Raw genomic sequence first — 21,543 nt, forward strand, 5'->3', positions numbered from 1 at the left:
CACACCCCCAAAAAAAAAAAAAAAAAAAAAAAAAAAAAAAAAAAAAAGAGAAGACTTCTAGTTTGGCCAGCAACATTTAGCATCTAAATTTAGAGGGAAAAAAAACAAGCAAACAAATTTTTTTCAAATAGAATTGGTTAAAATTTCCAGACAATAACATTAATGCCAATAACCTTGCTTGCTTCTTTGTTTGACAATCAATATCATCTACTGATGAACTGTGCTGCCCCTTTTCCTTTAAAAGTTGCCCTATGTCTTTCTGACACTTGACTCGGGCTATTCATGTTATATCTTCTCCCAGGCTCTGCATTCTGCATTGTGCTTTCTTTAATAAGCAGCTGCTATTTGAAGTAGAATGCTTTGAACTGCAGAGGAATGTGCGGGGCAATACTGAAGCTTTTTAAATGTTAAGACTTCCTTTGGCATGATCTCAGCTCACTGCAACCACCACCTCCCAGATTCAAGTGATTCTCCAGCCTCAGCCTCCCAACCAGCTATGATTGCTGGTGTGTGTCACTATGCCCAGCTAATTTATTAGTAGAAGCAGTAGTCCAGACGGGGTTCATTATGTTGGCCAGGCTGGTCTTGTACTCCTGACCTCAAGTGATCCACTTGCCTCGGCCTCCCAAGGTGTTGGGATCACAGGCATGAGCCACTGTGCCCAGCCAGAATTTCCTTATTTTTGTAGGGGAGATTTCTAGGAGGCTAGTAATAGACAAAGTCATACATATACAGTAGGAGTGCTAATACAATTAGAAATAATTCGTCTTTTTAAGGATGAGATACTATTACAAAATTTTAAATTAATTTGCTAATCTATGACAACCAAAGAGTCACCATCACTGGCTAAGCAGTTGCTATGCCAGTCAAAACACTGTTGTTTTAATTTTGTAACTTTTTCACTCCCTTTAGTAACACAGCAAGGACATAACAGACTCAAACACAAGCCTGTTGGATGACACAACTCACACACAGTCCACTATTACATTGCCATGCATGTACATCCTGTATGTAGACAAATCTATTATTCTCTGCTTTCTCAAACTCTTGTTTTTGAGGAGCTTTTGTGTTTATTTTTTGTTTGTTTGTTTTTTTGTTTTGAAGAGGCACCCTCTCATAATATAACTCCTGTCCAGGCATGAAGAATACCCTTTTGGGTTACATTTCTGAGTCATCACTATTATTTTCTGACCATTGTTTATAACAAATTATGAAGAACAAGTATTGTCCAGATCCATTTTTTTTTCCTTTGGAAGATATTTTAATGTTACTTATATATCTATAGTAACTTATGCTTTGCTAACTATTAAGCAACAAGGTATTAGAGCATTTGCCTTGAGAAGATGGAGCAAATATATAAAATATTACTGTCAAATGACATATGTGTACAATTCTACTTTATAAGGGTATATAAAATAAATATTGCTAGAAGCAAAAAAAAATAATTACGATAAAATGGAATATTTAAGTATATTTATTGAGTGTAGTTCTGATTCTAAACATTTAGGCTATGTCTGGTCAATACAAAGTGAAGGCCAGATTGGTTTTCATCCAGGCTCTATGATCAAAGACATAGCGAATATAAATAATTTGATTCCTCTAGATAAAGGTCTTCAAAGTTTTCAAAATTACACTCTGTAGTAATGACATTAGTCTGTTATTAAGCCATCTAAATGCTCAACATTAATCTACTGTTTAAATATGTTCCACCAATCCTTTTACTTAACTAAGCAAATAGCAAATTTATTTATTCATTCAACATTAGCTAATAGAAAAATTATTTATGTGTTCATTATTTATTGAGTGCCTGTCTTATGTATTTTATGGAAAATGAAGAAGCAGAATACATTATTGCTAAATTTATGAGTTTGATAGTCCATTAGAGAATAAAAGGAATACATACAAAAGTAATTTAATTACAGTATAGAAGCCATTAGATCTAAGTAACAGGCAAATGATAGAGATGAAGAACCTAGATTGAAAAGAGTGGACAAAGTGGGTAAGAATAGCCACAAAAATCTCTGTTTAGAAGATAAGAGAAGATCAAGAATAAAGAGTAAGGTTACAGAATCCATGATGAGAATTTATTGAATATGGTGCCAAGAATAAGTTATTCATGGCTAACTACTGGGATGGGTCTGTGCAGAGGGGTGAGAGGATATATATTAGAAATGATGAAAAATTTTATCATAATCGTCAAATAATCTGTAAGAAATTCTTTTAACATCCCATGTTCCCTGGTATTTTCAACTCAATACAACCAAGTAACTACAGATGAGACCTACCAGAATTCCTTCCTGATATTTGGAAGGAATTAAATATTTGTTACAATATAGATACTTTAATGACACCTACTCAGCTAGCTCAGTAGGTGTCATTAATGTATCTATATCACAAAAGAGAAAAAGAGATCCTTGCATTTGCTGACCTAAAACTCTATTGGGTCTGACCACAGAGGCATGCAAGATAAAGAGTGGGGATGTTTCCCATAGGACGCAATATCTTGATAGATAAGTTTCAGTATTAGTAGAGTGCTATCATGCTAGATAACCAGGGTACAGAATGGGATATGGAGATCAAATAGATTCCGGTAAAGTTTTACCTTGAGAAGATGATATCTTTGACTCTTGGAAAGTGAAGTACATAGATAGGTTAACCACATTTTCAGTTAATAAGTGCTATACTGTCTCTTGAGTCATATATGGTAATTTATATTTTACTTCAGAAAAGTCTCCTAGTGATTTATAATGCATGTCTATGTTATTTAAATGATGTAAAAAGTCACTTGAGGTGAATCCCAAAATTTTTTAAATAATTCTCTAAAAATATCTACACATTGTCAATTACTCAGCTTAAATATATACTTCTACAAATAAATAACACTCTCATCACATTTAAAACATAAACATCATCGTCATTAATTAAATGCAATATACAATTCCTTTTATAATATGCTATGCTGCTGCTATTAGGAATAATGGAGTAAATATTTTAAGTAATTCTGTTACTAGTCTGAGATATTCCCAGAAAAAAATAGACTGTACTCTTGCTATTCTTACCCAGCTTGCAGTCAATATCTTACATTATTACTTAATAAAATATAAGTATCTCCAAAAAAAAAATACAGAAAAAAAAATGTTGGGTCTTCTTTCTTCTACCTGAAGTATTATTTCATCATGTAGTTTGTCAAAAATGGCACAAGTTTAATATTCTAAAACCTTAAAAAGCAAATAGACTTTGTTAAATGGCTTTTAAGAAGCTTAGGATATCTGCTAATATTACTTTATCGATAACTTTGTCCCTAAAGTCCAACTTATCATGGACAACAGCCACTCCCTCAAACCTCTTTCCTATTCCTTTCAAGACACAAGTCTTCCTGTCACTCCTTCCTAATCTTCATCTGCCTTTCCCTGCCCTTTAATCTTTCTGCACCATCTTTTCAAGGAGTTCATGTTGCCCTATCTTATGGAAATCAATTTTCTTATTTGCTTCTTACATTTCTCTGCTCTATGTATCACAAAATGAACAAAACAGACAAAACAAGTATTCTCCTTAGGAAATTGGAAGAAGAAAAAACTGAATACTTGAAATATTTTTTAATGTTCCAGCATATAAGCACATTAGAAAACAAAACGAAAAAATGTTCCTTGGACTTCACGTCATAAATCCTTTCTCCAGGTTTTCTCCTGAAAAATCTGTGTATCCAATCACAGTTTTTCAGAAGGAATACATCAATTCTTCCAAGTCTGTAATTTTTAATGCAACGTTAAAGCTAAATTTGAGTTGCAAGATTATGTGGGTAACTGAAATCACTCATTTAACAAAATCTAGAAATTTGGACATTTTCTACTAGGAAAGGGCATGCATTTTTGTTAGTTACTCCTGATTTTTCACTTTTAATGTTACTTTATCTCCTCTCTTTAAATATTTGACAAAATATTAAATTAATTACAATCTTACCATTGTTGTTTCTTGAATGGATCCAAAACTGTTAATAAAAATGTTGACTACTACATCAACAGGAATGCCTATGAATAAAAATTAAGAATATATTTATTAACAGTAAAAATACTTGACTAGAATCATCATAGTTTTTTGTTTTATGAATTTAATTATCGTATTTTTTCCAATCCACATGGAATACAAAATCTATGGCTTCAGTATAACATGTTCATAATTCCTACTAACTTATTTTTCTAAATAGGGATCATAATACAAATAAAAAATGAGTTCAATTGTATTATAATGTTCTTTTTTTCAGGAAGAATTATGTCTTAAATTGTAAAGACTCTGGAAAATACATTTACCTTTAAATATTTTTTTAAATTGCCCTAATACATTTTTAAGAAACTACCAATTATTCTTTAAAAAATTATTTTAAAAACAGGGTTTAATTCTTCACATTTTTCTAATCAGTTCAAATTCTTACTTTAATAGGTAAAACAGTATTCAATAAATTTTACTTATAATTATTACATTTTAGCTTTTAATTCATGAAAATGCAAAGCTAATTGGACACATAATAAAGTCATTATAAAGATTTTTGCCTGACCTTTTGAAAAATAATTTGAAAGTTCACGGAGTGAGAACTAAGGTATAATATTGCAAATTTCTTTCTATTTTTTTGTTTTTCAACTCATTGTGGCTGCTGGTTGGGCTAACAAAGGGAAAATGTGAATTTAGCCTTTTAGCCACAGAACCACTAACTGATGAAAAACAGGTGGTGAATCAATATATGCTAGACATGTGACAACTCAGACCGTGGCTGTTGTTGAAAGTAACTGAATAGGTCCTGGTAATGAACAAAAACCCATTTTTACAGCATAGTTGTATAACTTCGGTTGACTAGAAGCAGCTGCAGACCTTTTTTTTTTTTTCTTCCAAAGGCAAAAAGAAAAAAAAAAGAAAAGAAAAGAAACATCAAGGCTTATAATTTTAATCTGATCTACATTAATACCTGTCCTTAACCAGCAAGAAGGATTGTAGTTTTCCAGAGATTTTTTTCTCGCAGCTTTTTTCTAATTCATCAAAAGGACAAAAGAGGTCTATACAACTGTACAACCTGCTCGTGACTCATTTTATTGTAAGTATAGTTTTGGTTCATAAAAGACATGATAAATGGTAATATCTAACTGGAATAAAAATAATCTATGTTGTAGTCACTTTTATTCACAAAGTTAACATGCTTTTAAAAATCATTCGGCCATCGTTTTTTCAGCAAAGGAATAGAGAGAATATTCTAGTAATGTGAATACTAACAGAAAGTAAGAAAGAATCTAAATATACATCAGAACTGTTCTCTTTCCCTAAATGAGAAAATGATCCTTCTGCAAATTATAACTCTAGTGTCTGTGAATGAAAGCCAGATCTATTTCCAGAGCCTAAATTTTAAACCACTCATGTTAAGAATAGTACTTAGAAAACCCATTACAGAAATTGGTCTATTAATTCTCAGTATATACTTTTTTGCATTTTTAAAAATAGGTAAGCCATAAAACAATTATAATTCATATTTTACTTATCTTTGAATAATTTTGGCATTAAATTGCTTTGAACCTAAGGACATTTTTGTTATATGTCACTTTGAAATCTTACTGTTTTGAATATCACAGAGCATATATACATAAAATTAATTTTACATGTATATACTATACAGATATAAAATTAATTTTTAAACAATAAAAATGAAAATTTATGTGTGGGAGACAAACCTTTGAAGTTTGGTCTTATCCTGGGGTCATAACTGACCAATAACCTGTTCAAGATATTGCTAGTGGAGTTGGCAGGTACTCGGGCGAGGTCTTCCGCTGACTGCTGACTATAAGAGAGAGAAAAATCCTTATAAGCAGTTATAAATAGCAAACAACAGAAATGGGTAATCTTCATTGGGAGGAAAGACTGCCTTTTTGAGACAAATCCACAACCATAGCATAGCTTTTTCAAAGGGAAATAGAGACTAGTACATATTTTTAAAAACCCAAAAGACATCGTTATTTAAAATATATATATATATATATATATATATATATATATATAAACAATACTTTCACTAAATGGATGAAACATTGCTCTAAACACTCCATGTTATTTTCTATCAGGTAAAATTAAGCAGACCGCTTACTTGTTCTGAAGCAACCTGCCATCAAAATCTAGGCGAGTACAAAGGGAGTGCACACGTGAGAAAAAAACAGCAAAGAACATTTTTTGAACAATGTGTAATGTTAATCTGCCAACACAAAAATGATCTTACCATAGAATTCATAAAGCAATCATGCTGACATTTGTAAAATGATATTTCCCCAAGAAACACAATGAAGGGTCTCCTCACTCAGTTAAATATGGCAGCCTGGGAGGCAGAAAGGAACTGGTAAAAGATGTTTCTCTATTATCAGATAAATGAAACAAGTAAAGTATACTATACAGAGCTGTAAGAGATAACTACGTATTTCTTTTCTGTATATGTGTGTCATCAACTCTTTATTAAGAAGAGGGAAATCTGTATGGTTTTGTTATTTTAGTTAACTTTGAATAATGGTAAGTGATAAAATTGGTGGTTGCTTAAAAGTCCTCCTTTAAAAAGGCACTTTCTTGGAAGCCAAGGAAAATGTTTTGCTGTTTTTGTTTGGGTTTGGTTTATTTTGCCCCCCATAAAGTCTTATGCATAATATTTTTTCCCAAATACCTACATGCACACAAAATCCATGACAATCACAAGGAAACGTAAAACTATACTTGGAGCATCTAGCACAGCCTTTTCTGTATTGATACGGGACAAAGTCTCAATTTCATAAATTATATTAATTTACATGATGGAAACCTAGATGCAACAGGCTTGGCTTTGTATTGAAATCAAAACTCTTTCTTTTTGTATTAGGCATTTCTGAGTTAATTATCATACAATCTGCTGATAAGAGGCAACCATTATAGGTGAGATATAACAGAAAGAAATTTATGAAATAATCTAATAATACTATGAATTGATACAGACAACCCTTTCAAATAGAAATTCAGTCAGAGTGCATAGCATTTTACAAAATGAAAATCAGTTAAACCTCCCAAGTGCAGAGATCATATGGATTTTTTAAAAATTGCTTCTTGTGGCTTTATTGGCTCCAATATCACAGCTTCATAAACTTGAGGGCTGGTAATTAGATTTTCCATTTCATTGCAGGTGAAACTATAACTTCCTTACAGCCAGTTGTCATCCTTTATCAAAAGATGGAAAACTCTAAAGAGAATGAGGGTATGTGGGAAAATTGGATATTAGGATGCAAATTAGTGTTCAAAGCTATCTACAAGTTTTCTAATTGAAAGGAAGAGAAATAATTGATTGATTATAAAATACACTTGGATCATTAAGGACTACTATTAATGTGTCTCTTCATATAAAATCCTTTACAAGTACATTCCTTCTAAACAATGAAAAGACAACATGAAGACAATTAACACTAAAATTTATAGTTTAGAACTTTCTGGCTGCTTTTTCTGCTTCTAGCTGTAGGCTGTGTTAGTCAAACTCAATTTTTAGCTCGTTATCTCACTACTAAATTTTGTCCTTCTTCCACAGATCAGTCCCCTTCCAGGAATATTGTAATTTCCATTCTTTATTGTACTAATCTAAACCAAACCTGCCCTTTTAAAGCTCATCTTCTCTGTAATAGCTTGCCTCAAGCATGCAGCCTTACTCTAATGAACATGAACTAATAAATATATTATGTGGCAATGATTTTGTAGCTTTTCTTATCTATGGTATGGTTATATTATCAACTAGACAAAATGAAAACAGTATGATTATTGAGGGACTCATGGCTTCTACATATTTGTAGTTCCCTATTGTGTTTTTATAGTATTAAATACATATTGGTTCAAGTACTTCCCATCTGCCATCTCTTCTAGGTATATTTCAGCCTCATGTTGCCTGTGCTGTAAGGGGTAAGCAGTTCTACTCATCAATTCCAGAAGAAGTAGAGCATTTTGACCTGGGGTGCTCCCTTAGAAGAAATGACTTCCACCCTCAGAATCTTCCCAGAATTGACCACTGCTGAACTAATTACTGGCAAGGAAGAAGAAACATTCATAATTGGCTCAGATCAATATTCCGGTGTGGAATGAATATTGGAGAATCAACCATTATGTTCATTACATTCTTTCATTTGATAGTCACATTCATGTGATTAAATTGAAGAGATAGTAACCACACAGAAACCTGTTTTTTAAGGGAGAGGATGAGGAAACAAAATGGTAGAAAGAGGTAAGTAAATGGACCTGTAGAGTACATGGTATATGAAGACACTAGGACACGGCAGGGTTAAGAGATTTTTCTAAGGTGGTAGGGCCAAGAATAAAACCTGTTCCATGGTAAGCCTGCCATAGTGTAAGTGAAATATTACCTGTCTTCTTATTAGCATCCGTATACATACTGCTTTAGGGCATATATACTATACCTTGGGTTCTATTCATCTTAATAAGCATAGTTAAAAATCATTAGAACTGAAAACATAAATTGGCCCTTTCTGTCAGCTCACTCTTCTACCATCTCCAAACGTTTTTGCATCTCTCCACAGTTAAAAGCAAATTCTTGTTTGTTAGCAGCAAAAACTCAACATTGCCAGACAAAAATCCCTCGAAAACCAAACAAGCAAACGAACAAACAAAAACACAGGGTATATACCAAATATGGTATGGCCCCTTTTCTTCCATTCTTATTTGTGTCAATATATATTTTCATGTCTCAGCCACAGGTAACTTGGCATGAATGTTTAATCAACAGTTCACATTTATTTGTATTAGAAATGCAGAGATATTTTAAAATGTAAATGAAATCCCATGTAGTTTACATTCACATGCAAGAACTCAGGATTTTTCCCACCTAAAAATGTAAAATCGTATTTTTAGCTTACCAATACTAAAATAACATTAAAATCCTGTCTACAGACTAAAATATATTTAAGAGATTAGATGGATGTAGTCACTTTCTTCTAAAGAGTTAAGACAATTTATATGTAACTTTTTTGTGTGTATGTTACTATGCATATATTTATAATTTAGAAAGTTAGTATTACTTAAACAAAATAAACAGAAAAAAGGAGAGTTAAATGATTTTAATTAGGTCACACACTTAATGCCTGCTTTGTTATTAAAGTCTTCTGAATCTCAGTCCAATGTTTTATGCATTTGACTATGTTATTTTATTTCATGAAATCTATCAACAATTCCAGTATATTAAAAAGGAGGATTTATTTCTTGGAAATATGACATTAATTTAAGAAAATAACTTATTCTACTTGGGCAAAGTGATCAAATGACTAGAGAAAATAGAGTTTTATATCAAAAGTCCTTTTACAACCAGTTCTCTTTTGTTCACTTGCCTAAACTTGAACCAATGTCATTACTAGTATGTAAAGTTATGCAAGGAATGTGTCAGACTGTATAGCTGTATGATGTAATATTTTCCAGCACTAAAGGAAAAATCCAGAAATTTATTTCCAAAGGACGAAGTTCAGTTTTCTATTAACTTTAGAACATTCTTATTTTTACATGACCCTTCAGTGACCATGGTGCACAGTTTCACTTCAAAACAGGTGTGGATGAATATATTGCCTTAATCTTCTTGCTAAAACCAGAAATCTGAGTCTAAAGGCATTATTTTATTTCTCTATAGAGCTATAAATGCAATGACAATTTGTCAGAGGCCTTCTCAGATCTGAATGTAGTATAAGCATAGGGCTGTACAGCTTTTGGCTGGACATGAACTTAAATACAAAGACACAGACACAAGGGTAGAGTGAGACATGTCATATGCATTGGTTGTATCATTTCTCATGCTCTAAGGCAGTGATTCTTTGCCTCTTTGTTAGATAACAGATGTCTCTGAAAATCTGACAAAAACTCTATACTTCCCTAAAAAGAGTATACAAAGTTTCGCTTCTGAGGGTTCCTGGACCAGTGGACCACAGGTTAAGAAATTCTTCATGGAAACAGATGCAATCATCCTCCCTTCTACAGCAAGGAATTCTGACTCTGTAGGATGTTTTGATTACTGTTAATTCTCCTTTTCAGACACAGAAAGATACAAGAAAACACAAGGTATCATGGGAGGAGGTTTTAGATGGAAGATTCCTTTCTGAATACTACACTAAAAGGACTCAGAAAGAAATTACACCAAAGAAAACAATACAACTGTAAATAGTGGCAACAGTGAGGTTATCAGTCATTATTTTAAAGCTGGTAAACTCATATAAACAGTAATGACAACAGAGGATTTCTTTAAAAAGAGCAGATATCTTACAGTAACATAAATTAAAGAAGCATTCAGAAAAACAAAAAAAGCACCACAATGGAAACATATCAAAGGAGGGACACGTGAATCAACTGAGAGGGTTTCCAATGGCCAAAGCTGTAATGTTTTGAGCAACAATATAAAGTAGTAGTGTATTATAATCCACAGTACAAAATAAAATTCCATGAGTCCATACAGATAAAAGTACTAATGAATTATTAATTCATTATTAAATATAATAAATATGTTATATTTATATATTATTAAATATATATTAATATATGAAATATAAATTATATATATATATAAAGATAAAAAATAATAATGAATAAACAGGGAAATATAGGCAAATCACTCATGAAGAATTCCAAATAATTGATGTAGATCTTCTGCTTTCTAATTGGTGGAAAATAACTCCCCACTCCTTAGTGTGGGCTGTACATAGTGACTCCCTCCCAAAGAGTTTAGTCTGCAAAGCGGGGAAAGAGTAACTTTACTGTGGAGAAACTCCACAGGCATTCTCCTCAGCAAGTGATCAAGTTAACTTCAACCATGGTAAGTCATGTTGATAACATGTACCCTTGATATGATGTGATGAGATTCACATTTTAACCCTGTCGTCTTCCTCTCAAAAGCACATAACCCAGCCTAGTGATAAGAATAACATCAGATAAATCTGATTTGAAGGAAATTCCGCAAAATACTTGACAGGTACTTTGCAAAACTCTCAGTCATCAAAAATAAGTACTAAGTGACTATCATAGCCAAGAGAAGCCCAAGGAGACATGATAACTATTAACATAGTGTCCTAGAAAGGATCCTGCAGCAGAAAAAGGGCTTAAGTAAAGACCAAAGAGGTCTGAATAAAGAATGGACTTTACTTATTAACATTCTAGTAATACTGGCTTTTTAATTGTAAAAAATAAAATAAAATAAAATTACCATACTAAAGGAAAATAAAAATAGAAGAAATTAGATGCAGGGCATTTGGGAACTTTGGAAATTTTTCTACAAATCTAAAGCTATTCTAAAATAAAATGTTTATTTGAAAAAAAAAAAAAAAGAGAGAAAGAGAGAGAGAGAGGAAACCAGGAAAGACACTGAAACAGTCAGGAGAGCCAACTGCGCTCTCTCCTTCCAAAATCCACAGCCTTAACTGGAAGCAAACTGTATATAATATTCATACAGAACTGAAACCTTGATCATGCGCTAAGGTTGGGGCTTATGAAAAACACTGTTACTGGTCTGTCAGTATGAATGTATTAAAAGTTCAGCATAACATTCCATCTGTACACAATAATTTTTAGATAATCAGATAGGTAAATATACACCAAAGACAAATACTTTATGTATTCAGCTAATAAGTTAAATCAGTTGCTATTCATGAATACAGGTAACTGTGTAATTATTGTGGAGCACTTTTCATTTTTGTATTTTCCCACTTGTCCTATAATTCACTATCACCTCTCTTGACAGCTTCTGGATTTATTTTCCATTTTGTTTTCACAAATTAAACCAAACAGTTTTATTAATGCAGACAGTGAGTGATACTTTTACATGATTGGTTGAGTTTGGTCTAAACTTATTAGAAAAGAATGTGTTTATGAGTAGATGTGTATGTGTGTGGCAAAGTATGTCATGTTATTATGGGCCAAGAGTCATAATTAAGAATAGTGTTCTGCAACATTCATGTTATTTATCCCCTCAACTGGGTTTCAGGAACGTTGAAGCCTGTGGAAACATTTCCAAATCTTCTCTACCTCCATTTATACAATTATGTCATCCATGGCTCATATAAAAAATATTTTGCATAAAGTAGAAGCATCTATTTGGAGAGATGCCGGATTTTGAATACCAGCAATTTTCAAAGCTCATTGAAGGCTATCTGTTGGTCACTTTTAACTTTGTATCACATGCAAGATTACTCATTCTGTGAAAATTATGATAGAAGTATCTTCTATTTATATCATGTTGTTCAACTGTAAAACATCATACATTCTCACTACTTCTAATGGGTTTGCTAATGAGTTCCAAAGCTCATGACATAAAGAATTAAACTTCAATCCAAACACAACGTTTACTGTGCCGTTACTTCCATACTATACGGAATAGAATTACATCCCCGCCCAGCAAGTACTCATCCATAGTGAATACTTCTGACTCTGCAGCCAACTGCAATGATTCTTAGCTTTTCTCAATTTTCCAAATATAGCAAAAACTTAAAATATTTCCCTCCTGGCCCAGTGAAAATATTTATAAGAAAAATTACACACACACATATACACATACACTAAAGTTAAATTACATTTAAGTAAAATGTGGGTATAATTGAAAAGTACTTCTCCAAGAGTCAAGAGACTAGCGTTTTAACCCCAGACAGACTGACAGCTTCCCACATGACATTGGGGAAAGCACTTATCCTCTGTGAGCTTCAGTATACTCATCTTTAAACCAAAGGTTAAATTAGGTGAGGTCTCAGATCTCATTCAGTTGACAATCTGATTCCACCTGTAGTGGATGCTGCAGTGCCCCACCGTTAAGTTCATGCCTCCAGAAATAACCTTGTTCCTTGGAATTTTGGCTGCTTACGGCTCAGAGCTGAGTGTCTTCTGGAACAGCCTTCAGCTGAAGTAAGGTGTCTTGTCCTAGTGGCAGCCTATACCCAGTGACTTTGATAGGAGTATACAAGATGGCTGGGTCCCTTTCTACTAATTGAGACAACTCTGAAGGACCACCCCATCTTGGGAGCTCCCAATAGCATGGACTGATCACTCAGTTGCAAATCCACTGTTTCTGTGTTTAAGCCTGGTTTACTCCCTCTTGAGACATGTTTCCAAAAGTAATCTATTTTTCATGCAAATTTGCATCTCAACATTCCTGTCTTTAAGACAGTTCAACCTACAATGTCAATGTCAACTAAATGCTAAGTTTCCTAAAGGAGCGATAAAAGCTTTACCAGTTATTCAACCACCACAAATATGCCAAATTTCTCTCTCATTTTAGTCATTCTTTAATTCATTTAACAGTTTCTGAGAATTTCCTATGTGCTATGCACTTGCCATGTACTAATTATTCACTTGAGAATCAAACACCCGTGATCCTTATTCTGATTTTAAAATGGTATTTAAAGCCGTGAGTTTAGATAAACTTTTTGATGGATTCTCAAGCTTCGAAATAGATTGGATTCAACTGAGTTCTAGAAAGTACTGATACCTCATCCCATCACTCACCTCTAGATTTAATTAGTTTTGGATGTGGCCCAGACATTGGTGTTTTTAAAAAGCCCTTCAGATAATTTTAATTGTCAGAAAAATAACTTGTTTAAAAAGAGAGTTTAAGGGAAAAAAAAAAGACATGGAATTGAAATGTGGTGAATTGCAACATTTAATGAGCAGATAGGAAAAGATAAGCCAGTAATTCAAACAAAGAATAAATAGCCCTGGAAAAAGGGGTAAATCCAGCAGTGTGTGGTATCCACAGAATTCAATTAAAAAAAAAAAAAAAGAATGTTTCATGGAAGAGTTGCCTAACAGGGCCAAAAGATGCTGAGAGGTTGAGATGAGGATTGAAAGCTTTCCATGGGATTCAACAAAATAAAGAATTGTTTTTCAGTTGAGAAAGAGGCAGAAGTTAGATTGGAATGGATAGAATAGTAAGTAATAGGTGAGAAAATGAATGAGGGAGTGGATATGACTCTATTGAAAATTCTGTTTCACCAGGATGCAAAGACCAGGGAGCCTAAAGTTCTGATGCCCAAGGGAAAGAGAACAGATTGTCCCAGTTCCAAGATAAAAAAGAGAGGAAGAGAAAGAATTCACCTATCTTCTGCTTTTTTATTATATTCAGGCTCTCATCCAATTGGATAGTGCTCACCCACATAGGAGGTAGATCTTCCCTACTCATTCCACCAACTGGCATGCCCATCTACTCTGAAAACACCCTTACAGACATACCTGAAGGTGATGCTTTACCAGCTCTCAAGATATTTATTGTTGTAGTAAGTGGACATCTAATTAACATGCACATTCTAATGACATTGTCAAGAACAAAGACAGAGAGAACTGGGAAAGCATCAGGTTAAAAGCCACTTTTCAAGTACATGTGAACCTCCATAAGACTATCAGTGGATTTTTCTGCAAATATCATAAAGGCCAAAAGGCAGTGGGATGATACATTCAAAGAGCTGAAAGAAAGAAAAAAAAGAAGAAACTCAATGAAGAGTACTCTACCTGGCAAACTTGTCCATCAAAAATGAAGGAACAACTTTCCCAAGACAAACAATAGCTGAGAGAATCCATCACCACTAGATATGCCTTATAAGAAATCCTAGAGGAAGATCCAAGATGGCCGAATAGGAACAGCTCTGGAATGCAGTTCCCAGCAAAAACGCAGAGGGTGAGTGATCACCACATTTCCAAAAGAATTTTTACTGCCCACGGGCCAGGAGATTCCTGGGCAAAAGAGCACCACAAATCTCCAGCATAGCTGTTTCAGCTGGCACAGGAGGTCTCCACACAAAAACTTACACAAATCCGGGCACCGTTTCAACTGGCAACTGGAACGCCTAGGAGACAGAGTCACTCATTCAACTGAAAAAAAAAGGGGGCAGAAACAGGGAGCCAGGTGATCTCACTCAGCCAGTCCCACCCCAACAAAGACCAGCAATCTGAAATACTCTGAATTGAGAGTTTCACAGCAAGCACAGCTGGACCCAGGATGGTCCAGCTGTGTGGGGAGAAGGGCATCTGCCTTTTCCGAGATAGTGCACCACTACCGAGGCAGTCTGCCATTACCCAGGCAGTCCACCATAACTGAGGCAGTCCACCATTACTGAGGCAGTCTGCCATTACCAAGGCAGTTCTAACTATACCCCTATAAACAAAACTGCAAGGAAGTTCACATAGCAGCTGTGCAGAGCCGACAGCAGCTCAGCAACACTTCTGCTGGTAGACTGTGACTAGGGTACCTCCTTGCTGGGCAGGGTATCTCTAAAAAAAGGCAGAAGCGTGACAGGAACTTATAAACAAGGCCCCACCTTCCCAGGACAGAGAACCTGGGGGAAAAAAAAAAAAGGCGGTTATGAATTCTGCTGCATCAGACTTAAATGCACCTGCCCAGCAGCCCTGAATGGAACAATGGAGCTCACAGCTCAGGACTTGAGCTCCTATAAGGGACAGGCTGTCTCCTCAAGCATCTCCCCGACCCCTTTATATCCAGAGACAGCTCATAAAGGAGAGATCAGGCTGACATGTGGCGGGTATACGTCTGGGACAAAGATAATAGAAAAAGAAAATGGCAGCAACCCTTACTGTTCTGCAGCCACTGCAGGTGATCCCCAGGCAAGCAGGGTCTGGAGTGGACCTCCAGCAGCCCTACATCAGAGGGGCCTGACCTTTAGAAGGAAAGCTAAACAACAGAAAGGAATAACTTCATCATCAAAAAAACAAAGTCCACTCGGAGAATGCATCCGAAAGTCACCAACTACAAAGACTCAGGTAGACAAATCCACAAAGATGGGAAGAAACCAACGCAAAAAGGATGAAAGCACTCAAAACCAGAATGCCTCTCCTCCTCCAAGGGATCACAACTCCTCACCAGTAAGGGAACAAGGCTGGATGGAGAATGAGTCTGATGAATTGACAGAAACAGGGTTCAAAAGGTGGGTAATAACAAAACTCTTTGAGCTAAAGGAACATGTTCTAACACAATGCAAAGGAACTAAGAATATTTTTAAAAGGTTTGACAAAATGCTAATGAGAATAAACAGCATAGAGAGGAATATAAATGAATTGATATATTTTGAATCAATATAATGAGCTGAAAAACACAACATGAGAACTTCATGAAGCATACACAAGTTTCAATAGCTGAATCAACCAAGCAGAAGAAAGGATATCAGACATTGAAGATCAACTCAATGAAATAAAACAAGAAGGCAAGATTAGAGAACAAACACTAAAAAGAAATGAACAAAGCCTCCAAGAAATATGAGATTATGTAAAAAGGCCTTATCTACATTTTATAGGTGTACCTGAATGTGACAGAGAGAATGAATCCAAGCTGGAAAACACTCTTCAGGATATTATCCAGGAGAACTTCCCCAGTCTAGCAAGGCAGGCCAATATTCAAGTCCAGGAAATACACAGAACACCACAAAAATATTCCTCAAGAAGAGCAACCCCAAGGCATATAATCATCAGATTCACCAGGGTTGAAATGAAGGAGAAAATGTCAAGAGCAGTCAGAGAGAAAGGTCGGGTTACCCACAAAGGGAAGCCCAGAACACTCACAGTGCATCTTTTAGCAGAAACCCTACAAGCCAGAAGAGAGTGGGAGCCAATATTCAACATCGTTAAAGAAAAGAACTTTCAACCTGGAATTTCATATCCAGTCAAATTAAGCTTCATAAGCAAAGGAGAAATAAAATCCTTTATGAAGAAGCAATTGCTCAGAGATTTCATCACCACCAGGCATTCTTTACAAGAACTCCTGAAAGAAGCACTAAATATAGAAAGGAACAACCAGTACCAGCCACTCCAAAAACGTACCTAATGGTAAAGAACATCAACACAATGAAGAAACCATGTCAACTAATGGGCAAAACAACCAGCTAGCATCAAAAAGGCAGGATCACATTCACACATAACGATATTAACCTTAAATGTAAATGGGCTAAATGCCCCAATCAAAAGACACAGACTGGCAACTTGGATAAAAACTCAAAACCCATCAGTGTGCTGTATTGAGGAAACACATCTCAAATGCAAGGATACACTTGGCTCAAAATAAAGGAATGGAAGATTTACCAAGCAAAAGGTGAACAAAAAAAAGCAAGAGTTTCAATCCTAGTCTCTGATAAAATAGATTTTAAACCAACAAAGATAAAAAGAGACAAAGAAGGGCATTACATAATGATAAAGGACCAATGCAACAGGAAGAGCTAACGATCCTAAATATATAAGCACCCAATACAGGAGCACCCAGCCAGATATGTAAAGCAAGTTCTTAATGTTCCACAAAGAGGCTTAGACTCCCACACAATAATAGTGGGAGACTTTAACATTCCACTGTCAATATTAGATAGATCAATGAGACAGAAAATTAACAAGGATATCCAGAACTTGAACTCAGACCTGGACCAAGCAAACCTAATTGACATTTACAGAACTCTCCACTCCAAATCCACAGAATATACATTCTTCTCAGCACCACATCACACCTACTCTAAAATTGACCAAATGATTGGAAGTAAATCACACCTCAGCATATGCAAAATAGCGGAAAACATAACAGACAGTCTCTTAGACCACAGTGCAATCAAATTAGAGCTAAGAATTCAGAAACTAACTCAGAACCACACAACTTCATGGAAACTGAACAACTGGCTCTTGAATGTTAACTGGATAAACAATGAAATGAAGGCAGAAATAAAGATGCTCTTCAAAACCAACGAGAATGAAGATACAACATACCAGAATGTCTGAGACATATTTAAAGCAGTATCTAGAGGAAAATTTATAGCAATAAATGCCCACATGAGAAGCAAGGAAAGATCTAAAATTGACACGCTATCATCAAAACTGAAAGAGCTAGAGGAGCAAGATCAAAAAAGCTCAAAAGCTAGCAGAAGACAAGAAATAACTAATCAGAGCAGAGCTGAAGGAGATAGAGACACAAAAAATCTTTCAAAAAATCAATAAATCCAGGGGCTGGTCTTTTGAAAAGATCAACAAAATAGACTACTAGCCAGATTAATAAAAAAGAAAAGAGAAGAATAAAATAGATGCAATAAAAAATGATAAATGGGATATCGCCACAGATTCCACAGAAATACAAACCACCATCAGAGATCACAATAAACAACTCTATGTATATTAACCAGTAAGCCTGGTTAATAAGATAAATTCCTGGACACTTGCACCCTCCCAAGCCTAAACCAGGAAGAATTTGAAACCCTGAATAGACCAATAACAAGGGCTGAAGTTGAGACAGCAGTTAATAGCCTACCAACAAAAAAGCCCAGGTCCAGATGGGTTCACAGCCGAATTCTACCACACATACAAAGAGGAGCTGGTGCTATTCATTCTGAAACTATTCCAAATAATCCAAAAAGAGGGAATCCTTCCCAAATCATTTTATAAGACCAACATCATCCTGATACCAAAACCTGGCAGAGACTCAACAAGAAAAGAAAACTTGAGGCCAATATCCATGATGAACACAGATGCAAAAATCTTCAATAAAACAGCAGACTGGTTGCAAAAGCACATCAAAAAGCTTATCCATCACAATCAAGTAAGCTTCATTCCGGGATGCAAGGCTGGTTCAACATACACAAGTCTATAAATGTAATTCACCACATAAACAGAACCAAAGACATAAACCACATGATTATCTCAATAGATGCAGAGGAGGCCTTTGACAAAATTCCACATGCCCTTATGCTAAAACTGTCAATAAACTAGGTATTGATGGAACTTATCTCAAAATAATAAAAGCTATTTATGAAAAACCCACAGCCAATATCATACTGAACAGGCAAAAACTGGAAGCATTCCCTTTGAAATCTGTCACTAAACAAGGATGCCCTCTCTCACCACTCCTATTCAATACAATATTGGAAGTTCTAGCCTGAGCAATCAGGCAAGAAAAAGAAATAAAGTGTATTCAATTAGGAAAAGAAGAAGCCAAATTGTCTCTATTTGCAGATGACATGACTGTATATTTAGAAAACCCCATCATCTCAGCCCCAAATCTCCTGAAACTGATAAGCAACTTCAGCAACATCTCAGAATACAGAATCAATGTGCAGAAATCACAAGCATTTCTATACACCAATAATAGAAAAACAGAGAGCCAAATCAAAAGTGAACTCCCATTCACAATTGCTAAAAAGAGAATAAAATACTTAGGAATACAACTAACAAAGGATGTAAAGGACCTCTTTAAGAACTACAAACCACTGCCAAAGAAATAAGAGAGGACACAAACAGATGGAGAAACATTCCATGCTCATAGATAGGAAGAATCAATAACATGAAAATGGCCATACTGCCCAAAGTAATTTATATATTCAATGCTACCCCATCAAGCTACCAATGACCTTCTTCAAAGAACTGCTAAAAGCCATCTTAAACTTCATATGGCACCAAAAGAGAGCCCACATAGCCAAGTCAATTCTAAGCAAAAACAACAAAGCTGGATGCATCATCCTACCAGACTTCAAACTATACTACAAGGTTACAGTAATCAAAACAGCATGGTACTGGTACCAAAACAGAGATATATACCAATGGAACAGAACAGAGGCCTCGGAGGCAACACCACACATCTACAACCATCTGATCTTTGACAAACCTGACAAAAACAAGCAATGGGGAAAAGAGTCCCTGTTTAATAAATGGTGTTGGGATAACTGGCTAGCCATGTACAGAAAGCAGATCCCTTCCTGACACCTAACTAAAATTAACTCCAGATGGATTAAAGACTTAAACATAAGACCTAACACCATAAAAACCCTAGAAGAAAACCTACGCAAAACCATTCAGGACATAGGCATAGGCAAGGACTTCATGACTAAAACGCCAAAAGCAATGGTAACAAAAGCCAAAATAGACAAATGAGATCTAATTAAACTCCAGAGCTTCTGCACAGCAAAAGAAACCATCATTAGAGTGAACCATCAACCAATAGAATGGGAAAAAATTTTTGCAATCTACCCATCTGACAAAGGACTAATATCCAGAATCTACAAAGAACTAAAACAGATTTACAAGAAACAAACAAAAAAAATCAATTTAAAAGTGGGCAAATGATAAGAACAGACACTTTTCAAAAGAAGACCTATATGAGGCGAACAAACATGTGAAAAAATGCTCATCATCATTGGTCATTAGAGAAATGCAAATCAGAACTACGCTGAGATACCATCTCATGCCAGTTAGAATGGCGATCATTAAAAAATATGGCGACAATGGATGCCAGAGAGGATGTGGAGAAATAGGAACAATTTTACATTGTTCTAGGAGTCTAAATTAGTTCAACCATTGTGGAAGACAATGTGGCGATTCCTTAAGGACCTAGAAATAGAAATTCCATTTGACCCAGCAATCTCATTACTGGGTATATATACAAAGGATTATAAATTGTTCTATTATAAAGCCATATGCACACATATGTTCACTGCAGCACTGTTTACAATAGCAAAGACTAAGAACCAACCCAAATGCCCATCAGTGATAGACTGGACAGGGAAAATGTGGCACATATACACCATGGAATACTATGCAGCCATAAAAAAATGATGTGTTCAAGTCCTTTTTCGGGACATGGATGAACCTGGAAACCATCATTCTCAGCAAACTGACACAAGAACAGAAAATTAAACACTGCATTTTCTCACTCAGACGCGGGTGTTGAACAATGAGAACACATGGACACAGCGAGGGATCATCACACACTGGGGTCTGTGGGAGGCGATTAGGGGAGGGACAGTGGGGGTTAGGGAGTTTAGGAGTGATAACATGGGGAGAAATGCCAGACATAGGTGATGGGTATGGAGGCAGCAAACCACATTGCCATGTATGTACCTATGCAACAATCCTGCATGTTCTTCACATGTACCCCAGAACCTAAAGTGCAAATATATATATATATAATATATATATATAAGATATATATATATCTATATATATATCTTATATATATAATATATAAATATAAATATAATATATGTAAATATATCATAAATATATATAAATATATAAATGTATAATAAATATATAAATATATAATATATATGAATATATAATAAATACATAAATATATAATAAATATAATATATAACTACATATATCTTTTATATATATAAATATAAATATATATAAATATAAATGTATATAAATAAATACAAATATACATAAATATATAAATATAAATATATATAAACAAATATAAATATATATATTATATAGAAGAAATTTCTTCTATATAATATATAGAAATATATATTTCTTCTATATATATATTTCTTCTATATATATATATTTGCACTTTAGATTCTGGGGTACATATATATATATATATATATATTATCCCAAATAGAGTTCTTTGACTTAAAATGAATGTATGCTAAAATGTAAAACTAGTTGGTAAAATTGTATATTGTCTAATAAACAATATCATATTACTATAATGGTGATGGTCAAATAATTTTAATTTTAATATAAATTTTAAGAAAAAAGAGATCTACTTTTGCTTTAAGG

At 34.5% G+C, this 21,543-nt stretch overlaps 1 protein-coding gene across 2 annotated transcripts in view; it reads right to left on the reverse strand.

Moving 5' to 3' along the window:
- The window catches only part of GLRB (glycine receptor beta), an 87,626-nt gene that overhangs the window by 37,940 nt on the left and 28,143 nt on the right, over positions 1–21,543 (reverse strand). For both annotated transcript variants that reach the window (XM_032248583.1, XM_032248584.1), the window contains exons 3-4: positions 5,712–5,818; positions 3,961–4,028 (exon numbers count right to left, since the gene is read on the reverse strand). In XM_032248583.1, the coding sequence (XP_032104474.1) occupies positions 3,961–4,028; positions 5,712–5,818 (175 nt within the window). The remainder of the gene's footprint in view (positions 1–3,960; positions 4,029–5,711; positions 5,819–21,543) is intronic.

The sequence above is a fragment of the Sapajus apella genome, unplaced genomic scaffold, assembly GCF_009761245.1.
Source record: "Sapajus apella isolate SASKATOON/1434 unplaced genomic scaffold, GSC_monkey_1.0 scaffold67, whole genome shotgun sequence".
Classification (NCBI taxonomy): domain Eukaryota; kingdom Metazoa; phylum Chordata; class Mammalia; order Primates; family Cebidae; genus Sapajus; species Sapajus apella.